A 19462-nucleotide genomic window follows, 5' to 3' on the forward strand; every position below is an offset into this window, starting at 1 on the left:
GCACCAACCTAATAGATATAAGAAGGTGCTAATTGTGTGACATAGATTCTCAACTACCTGAGAGTCATCATGATAACTCTTTCTTCCTGGCCACCCAATGCAAGTCCTGTTGCTTCTGTGACATGTTATTCATAATAATAAATACCCATGAAATCACCTCCCAACTGCAAAACTATAGCACTGATAGTAACTTAAATCTTTCTGTGTGGTCCTCTCTATCTAGTTATGAGTTAACTAGAGTTCATTATTTTCTTGCTTCCCTTTGTATATGATTTTGTTATATAAAAAGGAAATTGTATTTTAATTTTAACTGTTTTAACTTTATAAAAAGAATATCATCCATTTTGTGATCTTCTGGACTTTTTTAAACTTAAAATTATATTGCCATGATTCATTCAGGTCGTTGTGTTTAGCTGAAGTTCATTTATTTTGACTGCTGTTGACTATTACATTCTATAACTTTGAGATTATTTATTGGATTTCACTGTTGATCAGCATTTGGGTCACTGAAGCTTTTGTTATGAAAAATAGTGATATCATGAACATTCTCATACATATGTCCTGATACACAAATGCAGCCATTTCTCTAACAATAAACTTCAGTTAATTATGTTTTCCTCTAACAATCTACACATAAGAATGTAATCATTCTGCTGGCATTTTCTGCGTTCCAAAAAAATTTAAGCAGAAATTCATGAAGGAAGTTTCCAGAATGATTAGTTCAACGTATTCATTTCTTACCGACTGGCTAAACTCTAAGGAGCCACAATTATTTCTGGTCCTTTGGACATTTGTATGGTCTTGTTTCCTCATAGTACCTGTTGTCAATATAACTAAGACAGAATAACATAGATATAATACAATGATGTGTAGAAATAAGTAGCTGTATATGCATATGGCTAGATGAAGTTGACAGGCCCAGTTCCATGAGACACTTCAGATAAAGGTAGGCCTCATTCTCACTCTAGTTCTTCCTGTAGTGCAGCCTCACTGAAATCTGGAATATGTTTTCTTGGACTGCCATCATTCATAATCATGTGGGTGAGTGGATGGAAATACCAGCAAATCCTTTATTATCCATGAAAGCATCTCTCTCTCTAACCAATATGATAAACCTAAGGATATTGCTGAGAGTCTACTACCTAAACTCAACTTATTCATTGAATATGTATTAAATGTATACTAAATCTAGCATTGTAAACCACTTGCTGTTCTTGTACCGTAGAAACACTTTCAGGCTTTTTCTTATTTTCAAGCAGAAACGTTGCTAGTTTTAGATGTGTCAAAAATGCAGCCTGGCCCAGCTTAAGTTCTCTTGTTTATTTATCTTAGATCTTTGGGACTGAGAAATCTAAAAAATAAAACCACTCAGATTCCATAGGTGACAGATCAAAGAGCCTGAAGAAACCAGTTCACTTGAACATCAGATTGACAATGAGTTAAAATCAAGATGTTTTCTTTCTTGCATTTATCATGTTTCTATTTAAAATCAAATTTCCTTTTTTTAATTAAAAAATTTTTGTGGGTACATAGGTGTATATATTTATGAGGTACGTGAGATGTTTTGATACAGGCATGCAATGTGTAATAATCACGTCATGGAAAATGGGGTATCCATCCCTTCATGCATTTTTCCTTTGTGAACACAAATTTCTTGAAGAGCAGGGTATGCATCCAGGTTTTTAAGATGACTTTTTATTTTGAAGATCTGACCATTGGCCTTCCATTTACAGGTATGCAGTAGGGTCACTCGAGTCACAGTTTTCAATGTGCACATGCGACTGTATGCCAGGATAAACTTTCTGCAAGGGTAATAGAGTTCCAAGTTTTTCTCCCTTCTTAATAGGACCTTTATACTTAATTGGCTTAATGTAGAACATTTTGACACAAAAACCTAAAAGAAAATAAGTATAATTATTTATCTGGGCTTCAGTAATCTTGAATCTGAAATTAAAAAAATAACAAATGGACAAAAAATAAAAAAACAGAAATAAAGTTGAATGAACTCAGGAGAGGAATAGATGAACATGACAGAATGATATTAAAAAGGAAGACTAAATTACAAGATGCCAAAGGAAGAATAGATTCAAATGAAACGCTAATAAAGGCATTGAAGAATAATAGGAAAATACTAGCTAGTTAGAAAAGGTGAGCCCTGAACAATGTCAACTCCAAGACATATTCTGATAAAATGATTGGACTTTAGGGATAAAGGAAAATAGAAATAATTGGAACAAAAATACAAACTTTGCTAAATATCAAAAGAACTAAAAAGGCAAAGACCCAAGTAGAGAAATAGAGTACAATATAATAATTATACAATAAAATGGTGTTGGGTACAAATACAGGAGTCATATATATAAATGTGAATGGCCTTATCTTGTCTATTATAAGATGTCCCATTGGGTTGAAAAGCAAACCCCAGTTGAATGCTGTATGGAATAAAACACAGCGATTGAAAAGGCTGAAAGTGAAGAGCTGGACAAAGATTTGCCAAGCAAATGGACAAAGATTTGCCAAGCAGTAAGAAAGCAAGGGCTATTGTCCTGTTACCAGAAGAGTGGAAATCAGGCCAAAAGGCATTGAAACAAGACAAAGGAAGATAATATAAGAGGGTAAATGCCACAAGTCACAGTGAAGATATAACAGTTACAACTATCCATGCACTAAATAACACAAGTCATCTATATAAAGCAGAGACTACAAGAGACGCCAGAAGACATAGATAGAAACCCACCAATAATAGGAGACTTTGATACACTACGGGCACTGCAAACCGGTCAAGTGAGCATAAAAATAAGGCTGTAAAATTACGCTGTCCAATATGGTAGCCACTAGCCACATGTGGTTATTCAGCACTTGAAAGGTAGTTAATCTGAATTGAGATGTGCTTTAATGGTAAAATACACAGTGGATTTTGAAGACTTAGTATTTAAAAATGTAAAATATCTCAATAATTTTTGTATTAATTACATATTGATATAATACTTTGAAAATATTGAGTTAAATAAAATATTAAAATACCATGGTTTTTTTACTTCAATATGGCTACTAGAAAATTTAAAATAATAATAATAATAATAATAATTATTTTTTTTTTTTTGAGACAGAGTCTTGCTCTGTCACCCAGGCTGGAGTGCAGTGGCCTGATCTCGGCTCACTGCAGGCTCCGCCTCCCGGGTTCACGCCATTCTCCTGCCTCAGCCTCTTGAGTAGCTGGAACTACAGGTGCCCGCCACCACATCTGGCTAATTTTTTGTATTTTTTAGTAGAGACGGGGTTTCACCGTGTTAGCCAGGATGGTCTCGATCTCCTGACCTGGTGATCCATCCGCCTCGGCCTCCCAAAGTGCTAGGAATACAGGCACGAGCCACCGCGCCCAGCCAAAAATTTAAAATTATATATATGACTTCTGTTGTATTTCTATTGGATAGTTCTGCTGTAGAAGAGCTAAAACTCCATCAGGTAGGTTTTATGAATAAATATTAAACAAAAGATGTGCAAGACCTCTACACTGAAAACTACAACATCCATTAATATAAGAGTGAAGGAAGACCTAAGTAAGTGGAGGATATAATATGTTCATTGATTGGAGGACTCACTACCTTAAAAATATTAGTTCTCAATTTAATCTGTATATTTACTGCAGATTCAGTCAAAGCCCCAGCAGGATTTTTGGTGGAAATTAGCAAACAGATTCTGTAATTTATTTGGAAATGCAAACAACCAAGAATTGCCAAGGCAGTCTGAAAGAAGAAGAAAGTCAATTCCAGTTGTGCATTCTGGAACTGGGGAAATAACCTCTTGGTAGATTGGAGGATGCACTGGGCTCACTGTAAGATGGACCGTAGTGAAAAGCTGTGTTTACCACCTGACTATAAGCCCCTAGTCTGACTGGTGAACCACAGTGGCCTTTTAGATCTCCAGGAATTAGTGTCAGTTTTGAGCAAGTGTCCAATAATCTCTGAAGAGCCTAATTATTTCTTCCCCAATGTGCTGTCATCCTGCTAAACCATTGCAAGTCCCTTTGGGGACAGCTAGAAGTAAGGTTTACAGTATAAATTTTTGGCTGCGTAGCAGGACCCTTAACGCAAAAGGACTGAGCCTCCCTTTTGTTCAAGAGGCTCTGGGACTGTGAACCAATTCAAGCCTGGGAATTTATTGGGAATTGGGACCCATTATTGTGATGACTGAAGTCAGCATTTTGTTCATCAGACCTGGAGCATTTCCATTCATATAAGTCCAATAAGGCTGTAGTTGGCTGCTCATCTATTCAGTTCTAGAGTCACCATGATTACTAGCCAGTGTCACAAATCTCTGTGATTTAGATGAATCTGATTACTGCTTCTGCTCTCACTGACCTTGGCATTAACTGTTAAGTGCCACTTCAGAGGACACTGTTCAATGGCAGAAGTTTCCCTTGTGACATTGGCCTACAGAGGACAACCAGAATATAGCTCTTCAAGGATGTGGGTTCCCTCACAAGATGCCTCTCACAGCCTTGGTGAGGAGGGTCTCCTCTGGCCTCACTCCCAATAGGAATGCATATAGATGCTCATTAAAAGGTATAAGAAAGTTCGTAGCAGCAATTTTATAATCGTCTAAAACTGGAAACTGCCCAAAAGTCCATCTGAGGAAGAATAGATAAATAGATGAAAGTATATGCATATAATGGAATATCATGCATCAGAAAGAACATGGATACAAAAACATAAATTGCATAATCATGATGTGGAATGAAAGAAGACCCAAAGAGTGCATGCTGTTTAATTCTATTTATACCATTTTTAGAAACAGGAAGAACTAATACATGGTGTTAGAACTTGGGATAGTGATTACCTCGCTGGGAATAATGACTACATGGTAGCACAAGGGATCTCTGGGCTGTGGGTGATGTTCTTTTTCTTGATCTGGGTGCTGATTACACAGGTGTATTCACTTTTTGAAATTCACGGAGCTATACATGGATGTGTTGTGCACTTTTATGTGTATATTTATACCTTGATGGAGTAACCAAACAACAAAACCAATACCTGGATTACCAGGAGATCTAGCTTTACCTGAAACTTAGAAGCTTTCAAAAATATTTCACATTCAACTCTTGCAGAAATGCCAGCATTTATGATTTGTGGGATTTGAGTAAATGCAAGTATCTATCCATTATGGTTAGCATTGCTGAAAGTGGCTTTGTTTATAGATTGTTAAGGAAAACCACGTGGGCCACAGGAAGGAATGCCTCCAGTCAGCTGTGGGGTTTCGTGAAGTGTGTGCATGAAGCAGAAGTTTTCAGAGAAAATGGTGAAACGTCCTTGAAAGTGCCTCAGCTGGGAGAGGATCAGAAAAAAATATTGGGTACTATGCTTATTACCTGGGTGACAAAATAATCTGTACACCAAATGTCTGTGACATGTGGTTTACCTATATAACAAATGTGCACATGTACCCCTGAACCTAACATCAAAGTTTTTTAAAAAATGCATCAGCTAGTTTGGGTACACTCTATATTCTTTCTGTTCTAGGTTTTATCATTTTGAAAGAAGTACAATATCTCCTTGTATAGAACCTGCATTAAATAAATGAGCATCAACATCTCCAGTAGGCACCCCAGGTGTAGACTCCACCTCTCCTACCTCTTCCAGATATTCGAACACCATTATTGATAGCATTTTTGTTTTGATAAGGCTTCTCCTGGCCCACAATCATTCCAGTGAATGGTGCGTACACAGTAGATCCAGCAGAGCACAAGACGTCCACACCCTGGTGAGGCCTCTGACTTCTAGAATGTAAGTAAGAATGAACAGACTGAGGAACTGCCTTAGGGGAGCTTTACTGCCTGGGAACATGTTGTTATCCCACTGTTTCCAGACGAGATACCAAAGCTTGAAGCTGCCAGAACATGTTGGGATGTCCCAGGATGCTTCACTCTATTTAGCCCAATTTTAACCTCCTTCTCTGCAGGTGCTAATAACCATGTTATAAAGATGAAAGCATTTAAAATGGTACTTGGTACATAATAAGCCTTAAACAAATATTAGCTACTATTATTTTATGGCATGTTAGGGGAATGAGGCAGTCCATGTAAGTGCATTTTCTAGATGCCTAGATCTTGACGTCTTCAAGCCCACTTTGAAAACAGCTGTCTTTTTATGAGAATCTATCGTAAAAGTATCACATGTTACCCTAGTCTTATTTTTCTTGCAGTGATCTAGAAAAGTGATTGTAAATGTTACTTACTATATATGGTATTTTAATACAGTGAGTGATACCTCCTGGGTTTATTAAAGTGCATGGAGCCCAAACCAAACTATTCCAGATTGTGAGGTGCCTTGAGTTCGTCTTAGCAACCCCTCAGCTCCTGCTTCCCACTGCTGTCACTATGCCTGCTCTCACCAGACTCTCCTGCCTTCTAATAGGCTGTCACCTTAATGATCAGATTCACTGGGATTGCTACAATTATGTACAAAAGCAACACTGAGCAGGCTCAAGAGCCAAGAAGTTACTGTATCAATCAAGTGCATAAACTTTGCAGTATGAGCTGAGTCTAAATTTTGGCAATTCAAGGGATGTTTCCCATATTTCCCTTCTCTTAGTCCTGTTTCAGTATTTGAGGTTGCTTTGTAAGTAGTATCAGTATATGTGAGAGTTCTCTAGTTAGGATGGAGATCAGTGATATGACTGGACACATGGCTATTTCATTAGAAAGTGGCACCCCACGGTGATGTTGGGTATAACTGAAAATTCACAAGTGTGACCCTCATTGTCTGGAAGAGATAGTGGTGCTTTCTCTCCTGCTTAGGGTCAGCCTCTAATATTAATTTCCAGAGCCTGGGCCAGTAACAGCGTGGTTTGGTGGGAAGAGGAACCAAAAGCCCGAATTCAGGTCCAGCCTTCGCCATCTCCAACTGTGCTTGGCAGGTCCCTTAACCCTTTGGTACCTCAGTTAAAGTTTCTCTTCTATAAAATGGGATAGTTGTGTTTGATAACCCTTTGGAAAAAAACAGGTGAGATAAGTGAATGTGTGAAGCCATTCAGAAGGAAAACATTGTGTTTGCTCCCTGATCTTTTCCTTCTTCCACATTCTGATCCCAATTTACAGCTCATACTTGAAGGAGAGTTCTTGGAAGCTGCTCCAAAGACAGTGATGTAACTGGTTACATCTCTGGTTTTTCATGCTGTCAGAACTGTGAGCCCTTGAGGCAACCAATGTTGGGCAAGGACACTAAGAAAAGAGGTTAGGGACCAAAGGGTTGGGTGGTTGTTTGTGCGACTTCATACCTTTGAGCAGAGTACTGTCCACAGCCATGGCGGTCACACGTCCGGATCTCGTTGGAAGACTTGCCAGCACATATATTAGCCCATGGCCCTGCCAGTGCTAAAAAGGAGAAACGTGAGAGCAGAGCTCCTGGCCTCAGACATTTCCTATCTCCATTTGGCTTATCAGTCACACAGTTGATCCTGACAATTCTGTTTTCACTGTAGTTTTCCCTGAACTTTATGTATTTATGGGAAGGTCGTCCTTCCAGAATTTTATATCCTGATTCAGATGTAAAATTAGCTTTTTCCCTGGCCACAGAATTCTGCTTTGTAACGTTAGAGTATTAGTGAATACTTTTTTTTTTTAATCGGAGTCTCACTCTGTTGCCAAGCTGGAGCACAGTGGCGTGACCTCAGCTGACTTCAACCTCCGCCTCCTGGGTTCAAGGGATTCTCCTGCCCCAGCCGCCTGAGTAGCTGGGACTACAGGTGCGCACCACCACACCCAGCTAATTTTTGTATTTTTAGTAGAGACAGAGTTTCACCATGTTGGTCAGGATGGTCTTGATCTCTTGACCTCGTGATCTGCCCGCCTCAGCCTCCCAAAGTCCTGGGATTACAGGCGTGAGCCACCGCACCCAGCTGAATGCCTTTCTTTATAAGCATTGGCCTCCATCATTATAATTTGCTTCAGATCCATTAGTAAATGGTATAAGTTGTGCTTTTCTATTTTTCTTTGCTCATTATCTGCCATGGGGATCACTATTTTTAGATTAAGCAAAAATAATAAAACAGCATGGCTCAGAAAATAATTTTAGAAATTGTAAAGTAATTTTGAAATGGTTAGTTCTACTAATCAAATCCAAGCAAATGTTTGAATTAAACGAGAAACGAACTCTGTACTAGCCAAGTTTGTTTAACACCAGATAAGTCTCTCATAGTTGCAAACATGGAAGAAGAAGATTCTTAGAAATAATCTGAAATGTCAAACCAATTTAGCCTAGACTGAGATTAGGGGAGAAGGTAGGAAGAGGAGTAGAACCAATTATATGAAGAATTATGAAACATGGAGGAGGGGCTGCTTTCTCAGGGGACTTAGTGCAAACTTTGCTTTAGGCACAATTCGTTTCTTTACTATAGTAAGCACTTGATAAATCTTCAGTTGAATTAAATGTCCCGGATTTCCAGTGTTAACATTCACAGAGAGATACAGTGAGCACACTCAACCTTGCACTTTGAAACAGACAAGCAAAAGCAAGAGCCTGGTAATTTGACTATTGATTTTATTTAAAGACATTCTACTCTTCATTAATACCTATGCTGTGAAGAGAACCTACAGAATATGGCCATTAAGCCTCTGCTTTAAAGTACTTTTAAAAGGTGGGTTTCAAAAGTTTTATGCCTTGAAGCCAAGCTCCAAATCAACACCTTGATCAAGATATAATCCCATCACTTTGGCAACTAACATTTATCCTTGGGAACTGAGGCAATATCAGACAATGTAGTAATTTATTCACTTTTTCCTCCTTCAGTGAGTATTAAGGGAGCATTCACTTTGTCTTAATCCACACCAATCTCTGTATTAGTATCTGTATCAGAATTTGATTTTGATCAAAATCAGAATCAAATACTTATATCAACTTTTTATTATCTAGTTTTGTTCTAGTTAAGTCCCAGACCAAGACTGAAAGGCTTTGTAATGTCTTCTCAACCCACTATTATGTTTCCCTCATTAAAGAACCAGAACATTCCATTTAAATTATTTAAAACATCTTCAGGACCATGTGTCATTCCTATTTCATTTTTAATAGCCAAATACACAAGTCTTTGTTGTGATCGTGCTATTAATGACTTTTTAATCTCTTTAGTCTTCCCCTGAAATTAGTTTTTAAAAGTTAACCAACATTCTAAAATTGCACTTTTGACTTACCAGTAGAAATCAGACCAGCCAAAAGGAGGGCTTTGGTGGAAAACATCTGGGTTTACTTCCTTTAGTTTCTTCCTCTGATTAGAGTTGCCCCCACACTCTCTTTGAAGAATATTCAAGTTTGAATGAATACTTCCTAGCTATTTAGCATTAGAATTCTGCCCCTCCCATTTCTTTAGTGTGAGACACAAAAAGTATAAGAGAATGGAGAAAGTCAAGTTCTAATATTCCATGGATAGCTATTTGATTTGCAGGTAGGGCCTATGTAAAAGCCTTTGATCTGAAGAAGCAGCCAATTATATTGGAAACACTGACTAAATATTAACAGAAAATGATAAGGCTAGGTGCATATTGACAGTCTTCTGGGCTGTGGCTTGTAGGAGAATGTTCGTGCGAATGATGGAATATTTAGTGCTGTCTGCTGGTAGATCTTTCATTTCCTTGATAGCACATATTTCAGAAGAAAATTGATCATTAATAATGTGTAGCCCTTCATAACATATTCCTTAATATATCCCTTAGGTGTTTTTGAATTCTCAGTTTAATTATATTTCACCTGTGTAATATTTGCAAATAACTTTAATATTTTAATAAAATTGCATGTATTTACCTTAAATATGTGATTTTTAAATGTTTCTTGTTTATGATAATGGTAAGTTAGCACCATTAAAAGCATCCATCAATAAAGGAAAAAAGATTAATTATAATATAGTCATTGATATGGTTTGGCTCTGTGTCCCCACCCAAATCTCATGTTCAATTGTAATCCCCAGTGTTGGAGGTGGGGCCTGGTGAGAGGTGATTGAATTATGGGGCTAGAGTTCTCATGAATGGGTTAGCATCATCCCCTTAGTGCTGTTGTCCTGATAGTGAGTGAGTGAGTTATGGTGAGATCCAGTTGTTTAAAAGTGTATAGCACCTCCCCTGTTCTCACTTCCTCCTGCTTCAGCTGTGTAAGACGTGCCTGCTTCCCCTTTGCCTTCCGCCATGATTTTCAGTTTCCTGAGACGTCCCAAGAAGCTACCATGCTTTCTTTACCTCTTTTCTTTATAAATTACCCAATCTCAGGTATTTCTTTATAGCAATGCAAGAACAGACTAATACAGTCATACAACAGAGTAAAATATAACAATTTAAATGAAGACAATCTACATGTATTAACACAGCTAGATCTCTAGATATACTGTTTAATTAAGAAGCTATTTTTAGAATTATATATATAGTATCATACTATTTATAATATTTAACATCTGAAAACAAGTATATTAATCTTAATGAATGCTGTATATATGATAAAAATATGCACAGACTACCTTAAAGGTAGTAATTACTTCTGAATAGTGAGAGAAATAAAACCATGGAAGGATATACAGAGTACATAAACTCTAAAATATTTTATTTCTAAAAAAAGAAAAAAATCAGATGTTAAAATATTAGTTTGTTAATTATTGGAGATAGACACATGGATGTTATGTTACCCTGTACTTTTCTGGGGACTTAAATTTTCAGTGTGTTTCAAACATATGTTAGCAGCTCCTTTTTAGCTTAATATTAGATGAGCACCTGGAATTTTCTATGGAAGCTTCCCCATTTAAATTATGTGCCAGTAGCTGTGGGAGATTGGGATTGTGGCCCCAGTTCTTCACCCTCTCTGTGTCCACACCTTTGCCATGTCTCATGGGGGTAAAGGGAACTTTCCTCACCCTTGATTTTGGGTTTAGCTGTGTGGCTTTGACCACTAAGATGAGGCAGAAGTGGCAGTGGGTCGGGAAAGCCTGGGTCCTCTGGGGCCTTAGTCTTTGTACACTCCTTCCTATGTTTCTGCATCGCCATGAGGCAGATGATCCTGCTGCCCTGGGAAGGGAATGGACGCCACGCAGAGCACGGTTGCCCCCTGCAAAATCCAGCTTAGTATACCCTATAAATGTGTGGGCTTAACTGGCTGTCATTGGAAGCCACTGAGTTTTGGTGTGGTATGTTACACAACAATAACTAAACGATGCCAATGAGAATATGCACCTAATTGTTTTTGCTTCACACACAGCCTTTCAAGGAGGCATCTAATGTATACAATATAGAATGCCAACGCATTGAATACATCAAGGATCTGAGTCAATGTACTGAAAGAATAGGTTAGTGAAACAAAACAGATGATTCAGAAATAGACACAAATATATACAGCATGTAGTACACAATAGAAGTTATACTTTAAATGATTAGAGAGAATATAAGTCATTCTATTAACAGTATTGAGACAACATCTGGCAAGAAATAAAAGTGCAGTCTAGGCGTGGTGGCTCTTGCCTGTAATCCTAGCACTTTGTGAGGCCTATGCAGGAGGATCACTTGAGGCCAGGAGTTTGAGACAAGCCTGGGCAACATGGCAAAACCCCATCCTTACAAAACATTTAAAAAAATTAGTCAGGCATGGTGTGTGTGTCCATAGTCCTAGCTACTTGGGAGGCTGAGGCAGAAGGAATATTTGAATCCAGGAGTTTGAAGTTACAGTGAGCTACGATCATGCCACTGCACTCCACCCTGGGTGAGATAGTGAGACCCTGTCTCAAAATAAATAAACAAATAAAAGTTCAATCTGTATCAAAGTGAACCAAACATTTGTATGCAAAATGAGAGAAAGAGGGAGGAGGAGGAAAGAAAGAAAAGAACTGAAACCATAGAAATACTAGGAGAAATTATGAATGATTTTTAATGGTCTTGGTATGGGTTAGACTTTTCAAAGAATGTTTAAAAACCCAGAAGCTCTGAAGGAAATATTTGATAAATGCATTATAACAATAAAAAAAAACTTTCTACAAAGCAAACAGTATCCTGATCACAGTCAAAAGACAATAATCTGAAAAAAAATCTATAACCCATATAATATGACAGATAAGGAACTCATCTCCCTAATATATAAAGAATTCTTTAAAAAAATAAAAGGTATAAACAAATTGATAGAAAAACGGGCAAAGGCCAGGCACAGTGGCTCACGCCTGTAATCCCAGCACTTTGGGAGGCCGAGGTGGGCGGATCACGAGGTCAGGAGTTCGAGACAAGCCTGGCCAACATGGCGAAACCCCATCTCTACTAAAAATACAAAAATTAGCCGGGTGTGGTGACAGACGCCTGTAATCTCAGCTTCTTCGGAGGCTGAGGCAGGAGAATCGCTTGAACCTGGGAGGCGGAGTTTGCAGTGAGCCGAGATTGTGCCATTGCATTCCAGCTTGGGCGACAAGAGCAAGACTCCGTCTCAAAAGAAAAAAAAAAAGAAAAAAGAAAAATGGGCAAAAGATACCAACAGACTTTCATAAAAGAAAAAATACAAATTACCAATATGTATTTGAAAATATGATCCACTTCACTTAAAATTAACAATTGTAAACCAGAATGAGGTGTAGTTTTTCACCCATCAAATTGACAAAGAATATGTAGAAACATTTATTGAAAAGTGTAAGTTGGTTTAACCTCTTTAGAGCACAATTTTGCAATACCCCTCACATTTTTAAATGCACAAAACCTTTGCTCCAGCAATGCTATTGTTTTCCTACCTGTGGCCTGCTTTCCTCCTATTTTCCCTGCCTTCTGTATTAACTGTTTCCAATGTATCTTCCCCTCTGAAGCCAGTGCCATCCTCTAAACTGCAGAAGAGATGGTAGGAGACTGTTTTGAAACCCGTAATGGGATAGGATCTGAGCAATGTCAATGCTGAAAAGCTGATGAGAAACTTTGTAATGGATGGATCAGGCCGATGATACCTAATCAATATTATTGTTATGAAGAGAGAGAAGGAGAGAGTATATCAGACATTTTATAACTCCTGTTGGAAATGCACAACACAACCTATAAAGTATTCTTGTCAAAAAATCAGGCTAAAGTCTTATAAGGCCATTAGCTCTAACTTCCAGTTTACAGGAACTATGCAGCACAGTGATGCATGTTAAATGTACCACAGGAATGCAGTCAGCTAAATGCAGGCTATAGGAAGTTCTACCAGATAAAGAACCTGGTTTCTTCAACAAATTCTGAGGAATGGAAAATAGAGATAGGGGCAATCTGTGGATTAAAAGAGATTTACAAGATTTATCAACAAAATGCCATGTATGGACTTTACTTGGAGTCTGAATCAAATGAGGAAATGATAGACAGAGAAAAACAGAGAATAGGGACAATTTTAACACTACTTGATGATATTAGAAATTATTCTGTGTAATTCAAGCATAATACATTAGGTGTTTGTAAAAAGTTCCTATCTTTTAGAAATACATACTAAAACATTTATGGGTATGAAATCATAGGATGTTTCAGATTTGCTTCAAAATAATCCAGGAGTTTGGAGAGTAGGTAGCATATAGATTAAACACAATTGGCTATGAACTGCTAATTACTGAAGCTGGGTAATGAGTACATAGAAGTTTACTATACTATCCTCTCCAGTTTGTTTATATTTGAAAGTTTTCCCATAGCAACAAGTTAAACAAAGACATTTGTTGGACAATTAATTTGTTGGCAATATCTTTTGAACATAAAAAAGTTCCCACACAGCAAGGAAAAACTGAATTTTCTGTAACCTTGGTAATATTTAGCCACCTATATTTTAAACCCTTTAATCAATCAATGACAACCCACATCTGGTAAACATGCTCTTCAAAACAACCAATCAATAACAGCCCCTCGCTTCTGACTTTCAGCCAATTAGGGGCAGACTCACTCTAGTAAGTGATTCCCAACCAATCAACAACAGTCTTACCTGAGCACCATGTTTCTTAATCCGTCAAACCCCTAACACTCCAAAAGTCCACAAAACTTGAGCTCCCAGCTTCCCAAATCCATACATAAATAAGATGAACAGGCTGCTGTGCTTGGAAAGATTGTGCATGACCTACACAGCTCTTCCTAACTGTTGTCACTCATTCAGCTTTGTCTTTTTATTTCAGATAGTGAGTTGAGTGGTGGTCTCGTCCTCCTACGAAACATAGAAATTTGATCCTGTCCATACCCCGTGACAGAACAGCTTCACTCTTAGTTATACTCTCACATGTGTGCACGTTCAAAATGTTCATAGTAGTATCATTTGTAGTAGTGTAAAACAGGAAACAACCTATATGTGCATCAACAGTAGAATGGGAACAAATTCTGGTATTTTTGTTTAATGAAATACCCTACAAGAATGAGAATGAATTAAATACAACCAAATACATCAACTTAGATGACTCTCAAAAACATAATGGTGATTAGAAGAAAGGAAATCGGCTGGGCGTGGTGGCTCACGCCTGTAATTCCAGCACTTTGAGAGGCTGAGGCGGGCGGATCACAAGGTCAAGAGATCGAGACCAACCTGGCTAACATGGTGAAACCCTGTCTCTACTAAAAATACAAAAATTAGCTGGGCATGGTGGCGCACGCCTGTAGTCCCAGCTACTAGAGAGGCTGAGGCAGGAGAATCGCTTGAACCCAGGAGGCGGAGGTTGCAGTGAGCCGAGATTGTGCCACTACACTCCAGCCTGGATGATAGAGCAAGACTCCATCTCACACACACACACACACACAAGGAAATCACAGAACAATATGCAGTATATGCTTATTAAAAGTTCAAATGCATGCTTGAAACAGGTAAGCTTTATAAATTATATCTCAAGATGAAGCTGTTTCTAAAACATTCAGATACATGCAAATCTAAAGCATATATTGTTTAGGAACACACACATATATGGTAAAACTATTAATATAAAGAAAAGCAAGAGAAGAGTTGACACAATTTGTATACTGTTTACCTCCAGGAGAGAGGAAGGGGATGTGATCAGCGGCGGGCACCTGGGCTTCATGGGGGCTGATAATGCTCCTATAAACCTGTTGCTGGGCACAGGTGTTCATTTGGTTATTACCCTTTAAACTGTACATATATGTTTTATACATTTTATATTTTCTAGACTTTTATCTTTCAGTATTTCAACATTCACACACAATTTTATGTGACAAAAAAATTACAATAAAAACAAGATCAGAGTGGAACTGAAGGAGATAGAGACATGAAAAAGTCTTCAAAAAATCAGTAAATCCAGGAGCTGTTTTTTTTAAATAATAAAATAGATAAACCACTAACTAGACTAATAAAGAAGAAAAGAGAGAAGAATCAAATGGACACAATTAAAAATAATAAAGGGATATCACTAATGACTCCACAAACATACAAACAACGATCAGAGAATACTATAAACTGCTCTATAGCAATAAACTAGAAAATCTAGGAGAAATGGATAAATTCCCAGACACATACACCCTCCCAAGACTGAACCAGGAAGAAGTTGAGTTCCTGAATAGATCAGAATAATTTCTGAAATTGAGGCAGTAATAAATAACCTACCAACCAAAAAAGCCCAGGATCAGATGGACTTACAGCTGAATTCTACAAGAGGCACAAAGAGGAGCTGGTACCATTTCTTCTGAAACTATTCCAAACAATTGAAAAGGAGGGACTCTTGCCTAACTCATTCTATGAGGCCAGCATCATCCTGATACCAAAAATTGTCAGAGATACAACAACAAAAAAAGTCAGGCCAATATCTCTGATGAACATTGACTCATCAGAAAGAACAAAAATTTTATTGAGAACAAAAATTCTCAATAAAATACTGGCAAGCTGAATCCAGCAGCACATCAAAAAGCTTATCTACCACAATCAAGTTGGCTTCATTCCTGGGATACAAGACTGGCTCAATATATGTAAATCATTGTTTCAATAATAAAAAATATTATGCAATAAAAATTGTTTAAAGATTTTTTGCAGAAGTCAATGGAGGCAAGCTTACTGTACAGAGTGTATTGTAACAAGTGCATTCCCTGTATAATTTAATCCTCACAAAAAACTGAGCAATAAAGCTGAGGAAGCTTGAGGCTCAGAGAACTGAAGTGACATGTTCAGTGTCCCACAGCTGGATGTGCCAAAGCCAAGGCCCAAACTCTACTAGACTCTAGAATTCATACTTTTACATATTTTGTTATATGGTTCAATGAATGACTTATTCATACACAGCCTCTCTCATATTTCAGAATTTGAAGCTTGACAATCAATATATCAATTTCATTTTACTACCTCTAAAATGAAGATGATATCAACCTTCATAGGATTCTTGTAAGAATTAAATGAAGTAGTATTCCTAAAATAATTACATTAGGCCAAGCACATACAAAACACTAAGGCTGGGTGCAGTGACTCACGCCTGTAATCCCAGCACTTTGGGAGGCCAAGGCAGGTGAATCACAAGGTCAAGAGATTGAGACCATCCTGGCCAACATGGTGAAACCCTGTCTCTACTAAAAATACAAAAATTAGCTGGGCATGGTGGTGCATGCTTGTAGTCCCAGCTACTTGGGAGGCCAAGGCAGGAGAATTGTTTGAACCCCAGAAGTGGAGGTTGCAGTGAGCTGAGAGCATGCCACTACACTCCAGCCTGGTAACAGTGCAAGACTCTGTCTCAAAAATAAAAATAAAAATAATTAATTAAAAATAAATAAAAATAAAACATTTAATAAAATTCACTCTCACCTGCTTTCTTATCTACTCTAAAATGGAATTAGATGTAAACATCAGTTATTTTCCTATGGGAGCCAAATATAATCACCAAGATACAACCCCAAATGCCATAATCCTAAATGTTGAAATTCCAAAAGATCAAACTCCTGAAACTATAATTCTGGAAAAAAAATTAAAAAATTTTTTAAAGATATGTATTTACATTTTCAAAAGGAGATTTACTTGAGACACATGAAAACGTGACAGAGCACTATAGGCTACTTTATACAATAAAATAGGCAAAAATACACATTTTTGCAAGCGTAAGCACTTGGGTATACTAACAAGGGTCATATGAATATAATAGTGATGAGCAAATGAATCATATTCATAAAGAAATAGGTCAAAAAGGGAAATGTATAAGTACATATTATTATTGTTGGAAATTGTGTGCATGCAGATTTAACATTGCAGTTATCTGAAATACTGTGATGCAAAACCCAAGTCTTTTGATGGGATCAATCAAAAACCACAGTGAATCACCATCATAACATACAGATGTCCAAAGATCTGAGATCTTGAGAAATTTTATCTTTCGCAAATGCAGATGCACAAAAGGAACATCTCTTTATTTACTGAAGATGTTTCAACGTTTTTATGTACAGGCACAATGTTTATACACAAAGTCATTGTTGTGATAATATACTTTTGCGAAGTCAAATTTGCAAAAATGTATGCAATGAATTAGAACTTTCTAAAAGTCTCTACACAATTTATACCTCCAGTATTGGAAATGATGCAAAGATGAAATGCGCATAGTGAATTGTAAAAAAAATAATGCTGAAAATTTAAAATAATAAAATAAAACTTAAAAAAAGAAAAAACTAAAGAGAAAGTTTCACATATGAAGAAATATGTTACAGGAATAGATTATAGGCATTGTGCAAAGGTAGTCCGTAAAAAATGACTGACTTTCACAAGCATTAACTATATTTTGAAATCTTGCATTTCAGTGAATAGCTGCTTTTTTCCTTTTAGGACATGGGTTTCCTCAGAGAATATGTTCACCTTCATTTTCTATGTGGCACTGCTCTTTTAAAAATTCTTCTATCATTCTGTATACAACAACATAATAGCCTTCCCTATTAAGTTTTCCCATCTTTGGTGCCATGCTTCCATGTTGTTTTGGGTACATAGAAGTCCATTCTCAGAAATAATACTGGTGCAAAACTGTTGCAGGTCTTCTTATCCTATCAGGCACATAATTATTTTCTAACCAGGCAGTAACTTCACTGGCTTCTTCAGGCAAATGTGGCTTTAATTCATTAAAAGTCCCTGGAATGTAATGAGATGGAAGGAATGCTAATGCAGGCAATCGATGGCTTTCTAAACTGAAGTTTTCATTGTTGCCATATAGCATGACCAATCATTTGAATTTTCCACCAATTTCTACTCTTTAAACCACACTTAATTCCCAAATAGAGACACTAACAAGGTAATAGTTCTGCCTAATATGACATAACTATTCTGTTATTGTGATCTTCAGGATTTTAAGATGTGAGGGATTTTAGACTTTAAGGATTTGGACTTCAGAGATTTTGATCTTTTGGAATTTCAACCTTTAGGATTATGGCATTTGGATTGTGTCTTTCAGGATTATGATCCCAAACTGTTTCCAATGTCCTGTGGCTGGAATAGATTATGGAAACCAGAAGATTTCATAATAAGGTGACCTTGTTTATAGGGCAAATTCTGGAGGCCCCCATATACTAAATGGGATGTGTACCTCAAAAAGACTCAGGTCTATGTTCTGATTCTAAGGCCCTTGCTGTGTCGTTAATAAAGGTTAAAGATGTTTACACCTCTGCTGTGGATAGACAGACATTTTCCCCTATCATTAGTTTTTTCCTATTCTGTTATTTCTTTTTGGTAAGCCATTGGCGAAAAAATCATTTCCTTTTCTTCTGTTAAAGCTAATTGTGTCTTTTGTTGATAACCTGCCTATTGATATGTAATACATAGCCATATTGATTGTTCTAATAATACAAGCAATACATCCTTATTGCAAAAATTACCCCAACATGCAAAAAAGTATAAAACAAATCCCCACTAATGTTTCTGGTGTATGTATTTTTCTTTTTCTTTTTAACTTGTGTCTATTATCAGGAAAATATCAGTGTTTTATTAGATGCGCACTGTCTTCAACTGAGCACAGCACTAAAAGTAAAATGCAAGAAAAGAGTAAAGATTTGTATAGAATGTTAAATAACAGAAGAGTTAAAGTATTGGACATGTCTGGGTGCTTTTATTTGGATAAAATTTACATAACACCATTTGGTTTTACTTAGCTATGGGAATAAATGGGTGAGAGGGTATGGAAATCAGAAATCTTTTCAGTATCTTTGATTGTTTATTTGATCTCCAGTTTGGAAGCCTTTGAGAAAAGGATGAAGAACATGTGCTTTGTAAAGGGTTGTTGGCTGGGTGTCCTGACTAAACGTGGGGATCCCTCCCTCTCTCCTCCTCCTGTGTTTCAGTGGAAAGAACCTACCCAGAAACAGCAGGCTGTGCTAGGCCACTGACTTATTAACCAAATGCATTCAGAAACCTGAAGAAAGTCCAGAACCACTCTATTAATAAAGTCTGCATACTCGTGATCAGAGTAGAGAAGGCATTAAATCCATATGTTTTGGCCAGTGGGAGCCTTAGCTTAATAATGAGTCCCCATTTGGTATCTTCCATCTCTGACTTGAAAATGCAAAGTAAACATT

At 37.2% G+C, this 19462-nt stretch overlaps 1 protein-coding gene across 2 annotated transcripts; it reads right to left on the reverse strand.

Annotated features, from left to right (window-relative positions):
• Window positions 1-1300: 1300 nt before the first annotated feature.
• Window positions 1301-9380, reverse strand: LECT2 (leukocyte cell derived chemotaxin 2). Of its 2 annotated transcripts, XM_063724288.1 has the most exons (4): window positions 9185-9380; window positions 7276-7372; window positions 5631-5776; window positions 1301-1894 (listed from the first exon to the last, which is right to left on the reverse strand). In XM_063724288.1, exons 1-4 carry the CDS (start codon window positions 9228-9230, stop codon window positions 1728-1730), a joined length of 456 nt encoding a protein of 151 aa, XP_063580358.1. In that variant the 5' UTR covers window positions 9231-9380; the 3' UTR covers window positions 1301-1727. The 2 variants fall into 2 exon arrangements, 1 of the variants encoding a protein (XP_063580358.1); XR_010140030.1 differs by lacking the exons at window positions 5631-5776; window positions 9185-9380 and having other exon boundaries at window positions 1788-1894; window positions 7276-7373.
• Between the last annotated feature and the right edge of the window lie 10082 nt (window positions 9381-19462).

Source organism: Pongo abelii, chromosome 4, assembly GCF_028885655.2.
Source record: "Pongo abelii isolate AG06213 chromosome 4, NHGRI_mPonAbe1-v2.0_pri, whole genome shotgun sequence".
NCBI lineage: Eukaryota > Metazoa > Chordata > Mammalia > Primates > Hominidae > Pongo > Pongo abelii.

What these genes read in the sequence shown, in the direction of transcription:
- LECT2 (XM_063724288.1), bottom strand. Translation starts at nt 9,230, where the DNA reads ATGTTTTCCACCAAAGCCCTCCTTTTGGCTGGTCTGATTTCTACTG. An exon ending in GGCTGGTCTGATTTCTACTG is followed by an intron (nt 7,373 to 9,184) that starts GTAAGTCAAAAG and finishes TCTCCTTTTTAG; the next exon opens with CACTGGCAGGGCCATGGGCT. An exon ending in TGTTCGAATATCTGGAAGAG is followed by an intron (nt 1,895 to 5,630) that starts GTAGGAGAGGTG and finishes ATTTTCTTTTAG; the next exon opens with GTTTTTGTGTCAAAATGTTC.